General features: G+C 41.8%; 1 protein-coding gene across 1 annotated transcript; it reads right to left on the bottom strand.

Annotated features, from left to right (window-relative positions):
- Positions 1–634: 634 nt before the first annotated feature.
- Positions 635–16,833, bottom strand: LOC311242904 (TRPM8 channel-associated factor homolog; the record flags this gene model as incomplete). The annotated part of the gene is made up of 11 exons (XM_084331969.1): positions 635–1,445; positions 2,961–3,074; positions 4,114–4,337; positions 5,289–5,519; positions 5,644–5,857; positions 7,638–7,732; positions 9,023–9,197; positions 10,137–10,435; positions 10,842–11,127; positions 12,549–12,768; positions 16,193–16,833. The coding sequence occupies 11 exons, from the start codon at positions 16,831–16,833 to the stop codon at positions 1,200–1,202; spliced, it is 2,745 nt and encodes a 914-aa protein (XP_084188095.1). The 3' UTR covers positions 635–1,199.
- Positions 16,834–17,395: the final 562 nt, after the last annotated feature.

Raw genomic sequence — 17,395 nt, 5'->3', positions numbered from 1 at the left:
GAAATTCACATTAAAATTGTACTTTGATCTCATTTGAATTGTAATGTTTTAATTAGGGCTGTCAGTTTATCGCGTTAATTAGATTAATTAATTACACAGCAAATAATCGCGTTATGAAAATTAACAATATTTTCTTTGTATCTCATTCATTCCATAAGCATGTAGAATACACATTTACAGTTTTTTTTTTAATATGGTCCATTTGCATGTTCTTGGTATCTGATTCTAGGGACATCTATGAATCTCAGGGAATGTATTCCCAGTGTCAGAAATACTGTGGGCTAGATCCACAAAGAATGGATTGCACGGTGCAAGTTGCACCCTTACTTACAATTCATTATGAATTGAAAATGGGGGACCCTGATGTAAACAAGACGAAAGTCTTTCTTTGGTCTGCATTCCCTTAACAATTGTGTGTATTGAGCCGTACTGTATTGTACCCATTCTGCAATCTGTTAATAACATTTTCATTCAATCAATCAATCTGCGCGGTGATTGATTGAATGAACATTTTATTTTGAGTAAATTGTAATGAACCAAATGAGAATATCAATACATTTTTTTTTTTATCTTTGACTGTGAATAACACCATGCTCAAATTGACCAGACCTGAAAAATCTAAGCAAATTAATAGATGGAAGATGATTAAACAGAAGGTTTTGTAGATACAGTACTGAATTCTGCCATCTGGACACATGCAATTTGAAATATGATTATAGAATTTAGAATATGAGGCATAAAATGGTAATGCGATTAAAATGCGATTAATTAGATTAATTAATTACAAATCCTGTAATTAATTAGATTAATTTTTTTAATCGCCTGACAGCACTAGTTTTAATAAATGGCACCATTACCAGGTGTATTCTTTTGTGAGATAAAAAATTATTTAAACTTATGAAAAATGGGTAAAGAAAAACGATTTCAAAGTTACTGTATGTAATTGCATAGAAAGCCAAAGAAAAAGGCCAATATGATTATCTATCGCGCATTTAATGCCTGTTTTATACCCTGTAATAAAATGTAATATGAATGTGAACATGCAGTTACCCTATAGGTGGCATATATATCTCACACAGTTAGTGGTTACAGATTCCCCATCAACCCTGTCCCACTTGGATCCCCTGGGATGGATTTGCTAAAAGCCCAGTGTTGTCTCTACCGTATATACTGTATATCTATCTCTTGTCTCTCTTCCTTCATCCATACTGGACCATGGGGTGGTCCACCCAGGCAGGCAGGCTGGACAGGTCCTCCTCAGTAGCTGGCTCTATAGGCCAGCCCCAGGCCTTCAAGAAGTCCACCAGGTTCCTCCCTACAGCCTTGGAGAAGACCTCTGCGTACAGGTTCATCTTGCCTTTGTTGTTGTTGGGGATGTCACGTGTCATATTGCGGTAGGCAGCAAACACCTTCTTAAAGGACTCCCAGCCAAACTCCTCCTTGAGCTGTGAAGGGGGGGGGGGGGGGGGGGGGGGGGGAGAGAGATAGACTTGTAAGAGGTATTGTTAACTATTATTGTTGTTGACAAAGTTTACACATAAATACATTATATTATTGTTGTGAAAAGGTTAAATTACCACCCCTATCAAAACCACCACTACTACTACTACTACTACTACTACTACTACTACTACTACTACTACTACTACTACTACTACTACTACTACTACTACTACTACTACTACTACTACTACTACTACTACTAATAATACAACTACTACTATCACTACGAATACAACAACAACAACTACTACTACAGTACTACTACTACTACTACTACTACTACTACTACTACTACTACTACTACTACTACTACTACTACTACTACTACTACTAATACAACTACTACTATCACTACGAATACAACAACAACAACTACTACTACAGTACTACTACTACTACTACTACTACTACTACTACTACTACTACTACTACTACTACTACTACTACTACTATTACTAATACAACTATTACTACTACTACTAATAATACTAATACTAATACAATATGACTTATACCACTGCTACTACTAACAATCCACTAATCTAAAAATAATGTAATTGTCCAGTCCTGTTGTGTTTGTTGGTCTATATTGACTAAGGTTTTTGGTGGTGGGCCTAATATCATATAAGCCACTTTCCTCTTCTTGCTCTGGTGGGTTGGGTTGAGTGGAGGACGTTAACACCAAGATGTCTAATAGAAGGACAACTCCCTGTGACTGTAAACTAAACTGCATACGGACCATCTTGATATGATATGATATTTGCATTTATAATGTGCCCCCCAGCCAATTTTTACATCAGTCCGTTGGTGCTGTTCATTTAGTGTTTATTTGTATAAAGTAAAGTCTATGTGGTGTCAACGTCTATTTTAATATATCTGACCACTTTCTGGACACTGTGGCTTTGCCTAGTTGAGATTGAAGCCTGTTTGGCCGGGACACCGTAGTCACCAGCTTGCTTGAGTTTAAACAGAAAATCAAAAAGAAGGTCCTGGTTGTAAAGGTAGGTCTGACCCATACCATTAAAGATAGGTCTGACCCATACCATTAAAGATAGGTCTGACCCATACTGTTAAAGGTCCATTCCTGGTTCTTTAGTTTAAAGAAATAGTTCTGATCGGTAGAACGCTCGCCCTATTTCCTACTCACCAATGATGTTGTCGATGGTAGAATTCTTTCCCAGCACGATCCATGCTCATACAAGTTCTGACTAGTTAGCCAAACTAATGCAAAGTCAATGGGGTCAAGCTGATTGAAGCTAACTGAAATGTACTGCACAATGCACACAAAGTAGAGTTCAGTGAGCTCCAGTCCGCTTGTACAGACAGAAGCTTGACCCCATCGACATAATCAATAGTATACAGCTAGATTAAAAAGATCTGAACTATCCCTCTAACCATAGAACTAAGCCTACTTTCTCTTCCCCTTCAGAATGTACAGTAGGACAACTTTTGATCACCTGCAGGTAGGTCTCCAGGGCCGTCCACACACTCCAGCTGGCAAGGTTCCTGCCTCCCTTCACATACTTCTCGGTTCGTTTCTTCCTCTGCTCCGGCTTCAACTGTTCATGTGCCTGTGTTGCACACATCACATTCACCACGTGTAACATGGATAAAGACAGAGTGAGTATGTCTCTTGATGCTATTGACCTATCTCAAACCCTGTCCTCTTGATCCTGGTGTGAATGGGGGCAAACGACAATAGCTGGCAGAGTAGACAAGAATAAGCAAGGGTCAGGGGTCAATAACAACCATACTGACTTTAGCTGGTAGAGCTAGTAGAGCTAGTAGACAAGAATAAGGAAGGGTCAATACCTATTGTGAATAAACATGGGTCAAGGGTCAATACCTACTGTGAATAAACATGGGTCAGGGTGCAACACCTACTGTTGTCTTACCTAAAAAGGTTATAACCTAAAAGGTGGTTGCAGGGCTGACTACTTCTAGACAGAATAAACACATGAGTTTATTAATCTCAGCCACTAGTTATAACTTATATACTGTAGTATCTAGTATAGAAATGGTCAGTAAGAGTTTCTATCCATTACAAAAGGTGTCCCCCAGGGATAAATTATGGGTGCTGTCTCATTTATATGAATAACATTGTCTCATCTCTGAAAGGGTTTCAAGTTCATTGTTATGCAAATTGCACTGTTATATGTTGTATTGCCGATTCTGTGAAACTAGCCACTGGGAAGCTGCAACCCATTTGTCTCAAATTGATGCTAAATGCTAGTCAAATAAAATGTACGTTGTTCTCTAGAGCCAGAGTGAATTGAATGAATGGTGTTGCTCACTCCGCATAGACTGAAAACACCACTTTAAAATACAAAAGATTTGTATCTCAGAAATGGCTATATGCATTTAAAAGGTCACGCAGGTCTATCGGAAACAGAAGTAGAACATGATCTGAAAACCCCATTGAACCCCATTTTCATGTGGTATGAAACCAGACTAGAGGCTATTAACTGTATTCCAGACTGTTTTCATGTGGTATGATACCAAACTAGATGCTATTAACTGTATTCCAGACTGTTTTCATGTGGTATGATTCTAAACTAGAAGATATTAACTGTATTCCAGACTGTTTTCAGTTGGACAGCTTTACTCCACCTTTGCACCGTGGATCCCCAGCACCTCTTCATTCACATACACAGACCACAGGTTGCATGTGGCATCTGTGGTGTTTGGTTTGAACTCCCAGCAGTCTCTCTGTTGGTTGTGTCCGAGCTCATGGTAGAAGCCCCATTGGCCAGAGCGCTGGGTCTTCTCAAAGTCGACCAGCTCATTGGCTATGGTGGAATGCATCATAATAGGGTAGCCTGCATGCAGCCAACCTGGTAGGAGTTAATGAGAGAGAGAGAGAGAGAGAGAGAGAGAGAGAGAAAATATGGTTACAAGTGGACCTCAACTTGATCTGTTCAAACCAGATCAAAGTTATCTGAATATTGGAGTGAGCTCATTTTAAAAAACAACATATATTATTTTCAGATCTGAATGCATCAGACATTTACGCAGTTTGGAAGAGATGAGACTATGACACGATTCAAAAGAAACATGACCGTAGAAAGCTTTGAGTGGTAACATTACTTAATATTACCAGAGATTCCATTAGTAACATGTTATATTACATGTTTGCTACTCATTCTATGTCTGCACTTTATGCATTGCTTTTATTTTGCATGGTTCCCAGTACAAGGGGCCTCAGACCCTGGAGTGGGAGGGACCTGTGCAGGAAGCCCTCTTGGGGTTGGAAATCTTAACATCTATCACAATCCTTTTTATAGACTTTAATATTACAATATTTTCTCAATTTTATTTTCTCTGAATATCTTATGACTTTTCATTTAATGAATATTTGAATAATGTCAATTCTCTGCTCATTTTATGCCTGTCTATAATTGTGGCAACTATGTCTATTTTGTGTCTACATCACTCCTGCGAAGCACTTTGGGCTGCAATTCATGTATGAAAGGTGCTATATAAATAAAATGTATTATTGTTATAATTATTACATTTCCACAGTATGTAATCCTCTAAATGAATTATAGTTTTTTGCAGTTGGCAGCCTAAAATTAATGGATACAGAATGGCAGCAATGCTTTGATTCCCCATTGACTAGCATTGCTAACAAAGCTACCGCTTTGTTTGTCGCACATTTTTCAGAAACTAAAACTCTGCTGTGAAAACGTTGTGGGGCGTACATCACTACTTTTACACATGAGGATATAGTACTATTATCTTTTCAGATATCACCAAGCCCTGGAGGGACAAGAATGAAGACTCACCATGGGAGATTTGGACATCTGCAACAATGCGTTCTTTGCGCCGGAACTTATGGGCTGCCAGGTCATAGACGGCCTTCATGACGTCGTCCCAAAGTGACGCAAGCTGATCAGGATGATCCAGACCCCGGACTTCTTTTGAAGGCAAGGTAAGGACGACATTCTCAAACTCTAGCTCCGCCCAGGGGGAGGGGGCTGTACGCAGCGACGACCAATCAGCTGGTGTTGTCACACCTGGAGAAAGAGAGGCGGTCAAGGTCTCAGCAATAATTCATCTCTATTCTGATGATACCAGAGCTCCAGTACCAGTACACAGTCTTCACCCAACACATACACCTGCATGCATACACCCACTCACCAGACTTGTAGTATGGTGCACGTACGGCCTTCTCCACCATGACCTCTGACCCCTCCACCTGTGTTCTGGGTGGAGCCACCAGGTAGATAAGGCCGCCCCACATGTTTGACACCTGCACCTTTTCCGCATTGACAGGAAAACGCACAGTGACAGTCTCTGCCCTCTTCAGCTCTTCCTTCTTCTGAAGATTGTCACTCTGACAGCCAATCTGGACCTGAGCAACACACAGAGTGAACTACGTTACTTTGTGAGTTGTGACATTTCCCAGAATGATGGAGGTGTCCTTGATGCCTGGAAGCTCAAAACAGAGTAATCACACTAATCAGAGTCATCAGTTCCACAAAGGCCGCCAGTAAAACAAGCTCTTAGGATATAAGATACAGCAGGGAATGTGAAGACATTGTGGTGGATCTGGACTCGTCAATTATATCATAGGTTTAAACAATTTAGTACAAAGTACATACATAGTTAAATGAGCTTTGGCTGAGAGGAGTGCTCTCATTGTGCAGGAGACACACTGAGGAAGAGAAGGAGACAATGGGTCTCATTCTCCAACGGATTTACGACAAAAAATTTGCTCTTAGGGCCATTTGAGACATATTAGGGCCGGTTGTGGGATTCCCCACAAGATTGGATTCGGCCGTGACTAAGAGCAGGTTTTACGAGTGCTGAGGAGCACACTTAACTTGACAGACTGCTGTGCTCCGTGTTCTTAATGGCTTTATTTGGGAGGAATCATAGTGATTCCTTCATGTCAACCCTACAGGCCTCCTTGGAATTAATTAATTAATCATAAATATGACAATATTTGTACGATAAGAAATTACGCATTTGATGTCGGAAAAATAAATAATATGGATTCATCTGATCACAGGGCAGCTGGATTAACCATATCTGAACCAGCTACTTTGGACAAATGCATAATTACTTAATTACTCAGATAATCAAACACAATTATGCAATTATTGTGAAATGATTGAAAATTATAATTATTTAATGCCTTCTGTGGCATTTGTATTTCTTATTTGTTAGATATCCATTTATGAATTATACATTTGAAAGAATGCAGGTTATAGCCAACATGCAATATATCCCATTGATTGGTACAATGGGACAGACATTTGTTTTATATAGCTATAACCTGCATTCTTTCAAATATATCATTAATCAATAAAACAGATATTGGAATACACTATGTAGCCTACGTGTCTAATGAATGAACAGTAGGCTTATATTATTCTAATTACTTGTTTAATTAGGATTTAGTAGATACTATATATATGCTCTGCCGGGTCTGCCCTATACGTACAGTAAGTACAGTACAGATATTAAGGCCGCCAGAGTCGGGCAGCGGACTGGTGGACTGTACTACTATAGGCAGCGCGGTATCTGTGATTTCCTAATAAAACAAGTCATTAGAATAATATAAGCCTACTGCGTTAATTCATTACGCACGTAGACTATACAGTACTGCGAGTGTGTGTGTGTGTGTGTGTGTGTGCACGCGCACGCTACGGCAGGTGGGCACGAGCTGTAGTAGCCTGTATATATGATGACAATACATTAATCTAATCTCATTTTGATCGGTCGCAAAGCGCTTCCGCCACCATTTTTACATGGCTGCATCGCATCAATTGCATTTAATGAGCTGGACAGGTGTGTCTAAACTCTCGACTTTTGTGATTTCATTTGCAAACAGCACAGAACCTGGCTTATAAGGAGTTCTCGGAGGCGTGTCTTGTATGCAAATGACCTAGACGGGAACGCACGTTCATAGTGACATTCCTCATCGCCGGCATCCCAGCTGTGATCGTTTGAGCCACTTAAGACATCTTCCCCACGCGTTGGGGAATCAGAGTGAACTTGTCCTCGATTCTGTCTCAGTCGGTTCCAAGATGGTTGCCCTAAGAGAAGTCTTTGGAAAATGTTGGAGAATGAGACCCAATGATCTTAAGTAGAGAAAGGGGTACAGGCCATAGCCCCTGGACTCTCACCTTCCATCCCTTATTGACCATCTCAGGTGGCAACGTGATGGTGGTCTGCAGACCAGGTGAGAGATAGAGACCTGTGCTGATCCACTCCTCTCGTTCTGACACACACACACACACACACACACACACACACACACACACACACACACACACACACACACACACACACACACACACACACACACACACACACACACACACACACACACACACACACACACACACACACACACACACACACACACACACACACACACACACACACACACACACACACACACACACACACACACACACACAGAAAATGACTCAATATCCAACAATAGCATAATACATACCTTTAACATTTTTCAAAAGGGAGGGTTCTTGTCACAGCTGAACTGAAGGCACTATGTAGATATAAATATATATATTTTTTATCCTCTTTTTTCTCCCCATCCCAATTTAGTCGTTATGCCAATTCCCCCCCTCCCCTACCTGGTTGTTGTGCGCATGTTCCTCCTACTGGTCAGTACAAGGGAACCCTGAGGTCTACCACATGCTTCCTCCGACACATGTGGAGACAGCCAGTGGCTCTCTTCTCACCTGGCAGCGAGGACTCTCATTGGTGAAGCGTAACGCGTGGGAGGTAACACAGCCTTCACCATTTCCTGCCTTTCGCTGAGCAGGCGCCCAGACCTGACCTGTCCACAACTCCAGATTACCACCCTCGACTTCCCTCCCGCTAACTCAGCCAAACGAGTTAGTATGACGATCGGCCCAAGCCGCAGGGCAATGCTGACTCCGGGAGTCGAGACCGCAGCCTCTTGCATTGGTGACGAGCGCAATCTCCGCTACGCCATCCGACCGCCACTATGTAGATATTTAACATGCTCTGTGTTGGGACAACCTTTCATTCTGTAAATGAATGATTCTGACTTGTGTAAAGGAATCATATATCATAGCCGTGGTATATGGATATTATACCACACCTATGAACCAATCAGATTGCTTGCTGTGAGCTACCAGTTTTATAGTAGCAGCATTTGCATATATATGTCAAAGTTAGCAAATGCGCAATGCATATTAACGTGACTAATTATTATAATAATTATTATAAATGAATTGTAATTTTTTTTTAAATACAGTATGTATACTGTATATTTATTTATAATGGTTGGACACCATTAAATCTTGGGATTTGCTTTGAGTAATGGCTCATTTTGCTTACTAATGTACCTGTTGTACATGTGTCTGTAATATATATAGATCACATTTAAATGCACTGTCTAGGTTTTTCGATTGGAAATGAGGTCCATGTAGACTCAACCACATATGTCTGTTTGTATGTATATAGAGAGTATATCCAGGTCTCCATCTTGTCTTCATGGGGAATAATGAGGTCTTACCTGCTGTGTTGACATTAATATTGACCGTGCTGTTATAGACAGCGGGCATCTCAGGATTGTCCTTGATGAGGTAAGGTAGGAGGGCTTCGTGGTCTCGACACACCTTGTACACCTCTGTTCCCACACGGAGGAGCAAGCGGTCCAGAGGACTCTTCACCGGCCGAGTGGGGGACACCTGGATGTAAGACAAGAGGACATCACAGAGAGAATGAGTAGGCATGTTGGAATTAGAAGAAGTGTCCATGGGTACATCCATGGGTACATCATCTGTGTTTCACTACACACTTGAGTGCATGCTTACCAACTGTTAAGTCTGCAACACTACTATCACAGACATCTAAGAAGGGAGATCCCCCCTTGAATGGCCCTTCTAAGGTTTCTCTCTTCCACACTGCCTGTGGAGCTTTTTTCCCTATTGTTAGGTTTTAGTGAGTTTTCCCTTACCTTCGCGTGGGGTATGTCTGGGAGTGCGTGCATTCTTTCATTTATTTGCATTTATCTTAAATTTTTTTTGGACCTTATGGTGTTCTTGTTTTGTTCTTGACTTATTGTTATGTTTTCTTCTTGACTTGTTTAAAGAAGACCTGTACGGCCCATGGGGACATTAACGTGTGTTGTCGGGCCTTATAAATAAATTTGATTTGATTTGATTTGTACGTAAACTTCTGTCTGTTGGTACTATTGAGAAGAATATGGACACATCATGACTAGTCTAGAGCTGAACTGGGATTAGTGGGGGGAGGGGGGTTAGAGTGATTTTTTATGATTTTAAATGAGGGCAGTTTAGACTCAACCACTTACAATGATCTTCCAATCACAGCTGTACATATTTTGAATTTACACTTGTAGACTCAACTACTACATAACGTGTGTTAGGATATGTGGTTGAGTCTGCACAGAACTCATTTCAGAACTTCTAAAACATTAGTTAGTGCCTTTAAGGCATTGCAAAACATTAAGAATCACAATATTATTGCATCAAGTATTGTGATATTACTGTATCAGGAGTTGTCTGGTGATCCACACCTCCAACTGGGACGCAAGTGATTTAAAATAGAACTCCTAAAAAAAACACAAACACCACTGCAACACTGGACTGTCATCCCCTGCCCACCTGTGGGAATGCCTTCTTCGATACGTCCGTGAGGGCGGACTGGACCAGTCTATATGATGAAGAATCATAAGTCTTCATCTGCAGGAAGCTGGCACAGTCCCTGCCCAACTTCTTGAAACACTCCTCTTCCTGCTTGGTAAGCTCCTGCCCCCCCATCACATGACACATGAACCTTTGCAGCAGGTGGCGGAAGAGGTAGCCATCCTCACGGGTCCTGCCAGGGACAGGGGCCTTGTAGCACCCTGGCGTCACTATATTCCCCATGATGCTCAGACCCATCGTGTTCAGAATGTGGTTCCCTGGAACACAGTTGAAAATAAGTGATTTATTGAGAAGATGCATTGTATGGTAGAGTCCATTCTCATATACAGTCAGACAAAAGTATTTATTCCCATTGTTCTCAATGTTCCCATCCAACATGTATTCCCTACAGCTAGAATGCTGACGTAATATACAAAATAGGAGGATATTTTTTGAATAATACTTATGCCGCAAACATGTTTTATTTCTCACGTAGAACAGTGTATGCAGTGGTATTGTATATCAAGTTATACACAAAGTTGTTGGTTATGCCTGTGGCATGTCATACAATGTAATATCAGTGCACATGTGAATAGGTGGTGAGGAGCGTTTGATAAATTTCTTGCAAAATGGTTTAGCGGGTTGTGGTTTGATTTGGCATAGTGTATGGTACCTGGGTCTTACCTGGGTAGTCAGCCAGTGGGTTTTCCCCTCTCCAGTTCCATGCGTGCCCTCCTACGATAAGACCTCCTCCTTCAGCCACATAGGCCTGGATCTCTTCCTTATGTGCGTCAGAGTATGACCAACAGACATATACACTCAAGTCCTTTCTGAAGTCTGTCTTCTCACACTTCAGTCCTGCTTCGCTGAACAAGGAGTGGGCACCGCCTAGCGCTGGTAAAACACCAACCACCCCCTTACGTCCCTGGTCCAACCATTGAATGGCGTTGTTCCAAAATCTCTGCAGCTTCTGGAGAGGACAGTTCATCAGATAGTATTAAAAATATGAAGATCATTCTGCTCATCATCACATGTATGTATGTATCATAGTATGACATGCTCATACATGCTGATGTCAGTACTGTCTCTGAGATGTGCTCTATTCACCACCCAAATCCTACACCTCATTATGCAGTCACAGGCTGAGTAGCAGCACCAAACACTGAGGGGTCCACTTGTCTGGTTTACCTCTGAGGCTATTTGCATTTGCCACCAGAAAAAAGCCATTGGTTTTGTAACAAACAACAAAAATACATACAAATTATATTGTTTTCGTTGCCTCACTGTTCTTCAGTCCATGTAAAGTTTCAATATAGTGTATGATTTCTATTTTGAATTATTTCTTTTTCGTTCATTTGCATTTCTGAATTCATTATTTCCACTATAAAAGTTGAAAATAAACATTATTTTACATTCAATATCATTCTTGTTCATATCAATCATATATAATACAACAGTAGAAAGTGATCAAATAGAGGCCTTGATGGAACGTTTGTGTAGTTTTCTCTCTTCCAATATGGCTGCCTGGAACCATTGGTAACCACTTTCAAAAGAAAATAGCTAATTTCTGTGCAGTGGTAGAGTAGGTAAAACACTGGAAAAAATACTACGACTTGTTTACAAGGTCCAGAAAATATTATCTATTTCTCATATATCAACACATAGCAACCATTGTTTAGCACATAGCAACCAGTGTTTCTTCCATTGCCATGTACAAAACAATGGTTGCTATGTTACAGGCAGCCATACTGGAAAAACGAGAACTTCACAAACATTCCATGCAAGGCCCCTATTACCATGCTGAGACAGATGCTGCCTTCAAATGGAACTTGTGAGTTTGTGGTCTCGACATGGGAAGTCAAGTACATGATATGCTTGGCACTCAAGTGGTTAAAGGGCACCATTGCTAGGCAACTGGGCAATGTGTCTTGAAGACAGAGACCAACGATTTAGCTAACTAAATGCAACGCCATAATGACAGAGGAAAGAGACCATTGGGAATATCAACATTTCTTCAGACATAGTATTCATTTACTAAGAAAGACGATATTTAAAATACTTTTTAAATATTGTCACCATGTCACAAATTGTGAATTCTGAACTTTCAGAATATTTTCACTTAACATAGTCATGACTCAAAATAGTGAGTCGTTCATATGGACTCTTCTCTTGGACGCGTTAAACAAGACCCCATTTGAAGGCATGACCTTTTCTCTGACCTTGACCATTTCAGTGGAATGTTTCATGTGTTGCTAGGCAACAGCTGAAACAACAGTTGATTTCCTGTTTATACAACTGACAGTAAATCAACTGTAGTCAGTTCTGGAACACTTGGCTTGTGTTTGTTTCTGTTGTCAAGTGGAAACCAGCTGTAAGTTATTCACACCACACCTTATTTCGCAGGAAGCCCTCGTGTGAGATCACAAGGACTCTGCCCTGTCCGTAGTACGCCCCGGCAACAAAGGGCTGTCTGTTGGAGGTGGTAGCGATGGGGAAGGCCAGCGGGCCATGAACCAGAATCTCTGAAAATGCATTACTTTTACCACTGATATCAAACTCCAACACACCCCGGACCAGCAACTCTAAGTCGTCCTTGAAATCCTTTCCCATTCTAGAAGGAGAGATGGAGGACAAGATAGATAAGTGGGTCATGGCATGCAAATTTCTTGATTCTGATTGGCTGAAACAGTCAAGTTAGACGTTGTTATTTCGTATAACACACTCCATGTGACCCCAGATCCCTCCCACAACCGTACTGTTTGTGATACAAAAAAAGTCTAAAAAAGAGAGTATATACATTTGATGAAGAAACTGTACATTGGAGGAGGTTGGGTAGGTGGGGTGGAGGGGGGGGGGGGTTGGGTAGGTGGGGTGGGGTGGGGAAACTGTACATTGGAGGTGGTTGGGTGGGGGGGGGGGTGTCTGGTAGGCGGGGTGGGGGGGGGGGGGGGTAACTGTACATTGGATTATCGACAAAACCTTACTTGGTCCCAAGAAGAGGGTCTCGTGTATTATTGGGTTAGGACATTTACTGTACATTGGAGGGGGTTGGGTTAGGACATTTACAGGGGCCAGTTTCGAATTGCAGTCTCCCGTAGGTGCTCTTTGAGAGTGGTTTTGAAAGTGGGTAGTGATTCACATTCCTTTACAGCTGTGGGTAGGGCGTTCCACATTGATGTGGCATAATTGTGAAACGTGTTTAGTCCCTTGTTTGAGCCGAATCTGGGTTTAACATGGTTTGTGGAGCTCCCTCTGGTGTCTACTAGTGGATCTACTATTGGATCTACTTTCTCTGTGGATGGTTTTGTGAATAAATCTCCATTATGCTTCAATTACTGTGTGTTTATTGTATAGGAATAAGGTTGGGTAAATTGGGCCATTGTATAAAAGCATCACTTGAAGTTGTGTGTTATACTCATTAGATCACGCCTAGGGGGGTCTAACGACCCTCCGCTGCGCGTCGGGCCTAACAACCACCCCTAGGCGTGATCTAATGAGTATAACACACTCCTGCGCGTGATGTAATGCTTAAATATTGCTGTAAGGTGCTTTTACATTACATACAGCATTATTTGGCTCTTTAGATACATTACCTAAATATTTACAATTTTCTACCACTTCTACAGACTGAGTTTATTGTAACTGGTTGGCTTGGATGGAGCTACTTTTGCAGCTGATAGTATCAGCTCTTTGGTTTTACTAGTATTTATGACCAGTCCCTTGTTTACATCAGGGTCCCCCATTTTCAATTCATATTGACATTTATGACATACACAACATACATGACATTTATGGCATAGGGACATACAGGTATTTAGTACTGATTCATTTGTGACATGAACGGTATTCAAATATACAGTACTGTTACCCATAGATCCTGACAGTGATGGGGAGGGGACTGTACATTAGGAGGGGGTGGGTGGGTGGGAGAGAAATATACATACGGTGGGGTGGAGACTGTACATTTGGAGGGGGTGGGTGGGTGGAAGAGAAATATACATACGGCGGGGAGAGAATATACATGCGGTGGGGAGGAGACTGTCTATTAGGAGGTGGTGGGGGGTTTGGGCATTTACGGTGGCCAGTTTTGAATTGCAGAGAGGTAAGTTAGCTCAGTAAGTTAGTTGGTTAAAATGTAATTAAATGCAAATGAGAGAAGGCTGGACGTGAGCCCTGAGTGGACAAGGATTAAGGCAAGTATTATTAATTAGACCAATCAGTATTGTTAAAGGAAAACTCCACCATTTTGGGAAATTAGCTTATTTAACATCTTCCCTGGAGTTAGACAAGAAGATACATACCTTTTTTGTCTCTGTGCATGCATTAGGCTTAGGGAATGCCCGCACTGTTAGCGTAGCTTAGCTTCATCACTGGAAGTGGGGCAGTCCTTTACCCTGAAGTTCCCTACAGTCCCCTACAGTCACGAAATACACTCCAAATACAATCCAAAACGTTCCTGTAAACATGTTGTGACCTGTGTATTTACCACATGGAGAAATAAAAGATTATTGAATTCGACATTTACGTTTTCTAAGCAAATATACTCTGCCGAACCACTCCTCTCTGGGCGCAGTGATTTCGGTGCTACTTTCTAATGTCGAGGGAGGCGGCCGGCCAGTGTTTACCAATGTGACTAGTAGCTTAGCGACAGACTAACTTGACTGCTGCTAATCATGGCCGACTTTGAAAGAGAGGAATCCTCAGAGGATGATGAATACTTTGGGACAAATAAAGATCCAGAAGCTTATCTTTTTGAACCTGAATACACAGAGGAGGAACTACGTGTTTTGGAAGCTGACCGGACGAGACGCGAGGATGAAACAGAACAGTTGTCTATCGAGTAAGTGACTATTATAATCATCATGATGAGTTCTCGTTTACACATGTCGCTAAGCTACTAGTCACATTGGTAAACACTGGCCGGCCGCCTCCCTCGACATTAGAAAGTAGCACTGAAATCACTACGCCCAGAGAGGAGTGGTTCGGCAAAAAATAGTTCAGAGTATATTTGCTTAGAAAACGTAAATGTCGAATTCAATTATTTTTTATTTCTCCACGTGGTAAATACACAGGTCACAACATGTTTACAGGAACGTTTTTGGAGTTGTATTTGGAGTGTATTTCGTGACTGTAGGGACTGTAGGGAACTTCAGGGTAAAGGACTGCCCCACTTCCAGTGATGAAGCTAAGCTACACTAACGGTGCGGGCGTTCCCTAAGCCTAATGCATGCACAGAGACAAAAAAGGTATGTATCTTGTATGTGTCAATTGAACCCATTTTGTAATAAAGCATCATTGAAACTTAGAAGTGAACCGAACTCGTATTTCCTACAACGGTATTTGACCATCTCATCGACTGAACCAAAGAAACATTTTTAAGGACAGTCCAGTCCCGGTTAGCTGCCGCCAATGTCAAGCTAGCCCAGACCCAGACCCAGAGGGCACTGCTGCTAACCCAGGGAAGATGCTTGTAGAGAGGCAGAGGGCATAGAGGAAGACAAGGCTCAAGGAAGAGAACGGGGTAAGTTTGAATACAAATTTTAACACACACATAATGAATAATTTGTAATATTTTTCTATTTTATTTTATTAGATTTAGTTTCATTAATTCATTCATAACTTTTGAACAATAGATGCTATTCCTAATCTGTCAGCTGTTCTATATTGCCAACACGATTGTCTACATTCCAAACACTCTAATTTGTCTGTTACCAAGTAAGGAAAGTACTTGAAAATGAATTTTTATCTTCAAGTTCAATTTCAACAAGTTCAAGTGCAACTACATATAAAGAATAATAACAATAATAATGATGATAATCACACACATATTTTATATAATTGGAAAGCCCTAGTTGTTAGCTTCAAAATGGTACCAAATATGATACCCAGTAACTAATAATCTATCACAAACCGATTTTCTAACTGGGCCAGTAGTCACAGGAGGGTTAATTAATTAATTACGGACGGACGGCCAGACGGACAGACAGTGTGCTTCACACATGGGTGTAATAAGTGTGTAATAAGTGTGTACTCACGCCACGGCCAGGTAGGAAGATGAGATCTGAGTGGTGACGCGGATTCGCTCCCACTTCCCGTAGTGATCTGTGAAGTAGATGCCTGCCACACTGGACACCTTGTTCCCTGGGAAGCTCAGGAGTACATTCTCCTCAGGGTTCTGCGCAGCCCAGTGCCACGCCTGGCCAGCTATCAGCACACCTCCTCCAGCCTTCAGATACTCCACAAGGCCCTTAGCATACACGCCAACGTTATAGGCATCAGTCACGTACACTCCGACCCCCAGATTCTCATGGAGGCCCCCCACCTCTTTGGCTTGGAAGCTGGATCTGCTGAGGTTCTGAACCACTGATTTGGAGTTCTGGTGGACCCCCACCAGCAGGTTGTCTGATCCAGACCCCCTCAGCCAGATGAGGGCATACTCTACCAGGGCAGGGAAGGTAGTCAGGTACGCCTCATGGCCCAGGACCACTATCCTTCCACGGCCATACCAGGAGGCTGCCATCAGAACCTGGCCTTGGGTGTTCATGGCTAGAGGGAAGGCGTCATCCCCAATCAGGACCAAGGGACAGGGGACAGGGGGCAGCTCTGTCAGCTCTGGCAGGCCTTTCATCAAGGAGCTGCAGGCCTCCTCATGGGATGGCGCAGGAGTGGCAGACATGATAGTGGTGGAGTGAGACTCTGAAAGTGGAGAGTGTGGATGCAGGATGGAAGAGACAAGTACAATGTAAGGATGTAGGATGTAGGGGTGTAGTCACCTTAGGGTGTCACCTTAGGGTGGATTAAAGTCTAGAGTGACCTTGATCCAAATAGATACCAAATAAAGACAAAGACACAAACAGTACTGTATTTGCAAATCTGATATGTCATAAATGTATAGATGTAGCAGTACTGTCTATCTGTATGTCATGTATGTCATATATGTTATGATGAATTGAAAATGGGGGACCCTGATGTAAACAAGACGAAAGTCTTTCTCTGGTCTGCATCCCCTTAACAATTGTATGTATTGAGCTGTACTGTACTGTACCCATTCTGCAATCTGTTAATAAACTTTTCAATCAATCAATCAATCAATCAATCAATCAGACAAACAGAGAATATGGTTTCTATTAGGATAGGCCTCCTTCAGGGGTCCGACAGGGAGAACATTCAGTGTGGAGGCCTGCTCTCTTCCTTACTGCCTCCTGAGATCAACATGGTTCAACCCTGAAGCCCTTATC

This window comes from Notolepis coatsorum (assembly GCF_963971535.1).
Source record: "Notolepis coatsorum genome assembly, chromosome: 16".
Classification (NCBI taxonomy): domain Eukaryota; kingdom Metazoa; phylum Chordata; class Actinopteri; order Aulopiformes; family Paralepididae; genus Notolepis; species Notolepis coatsorum.
This window is presented reverse-complemented; position numbering and strand designations above follow the sequence as displayed.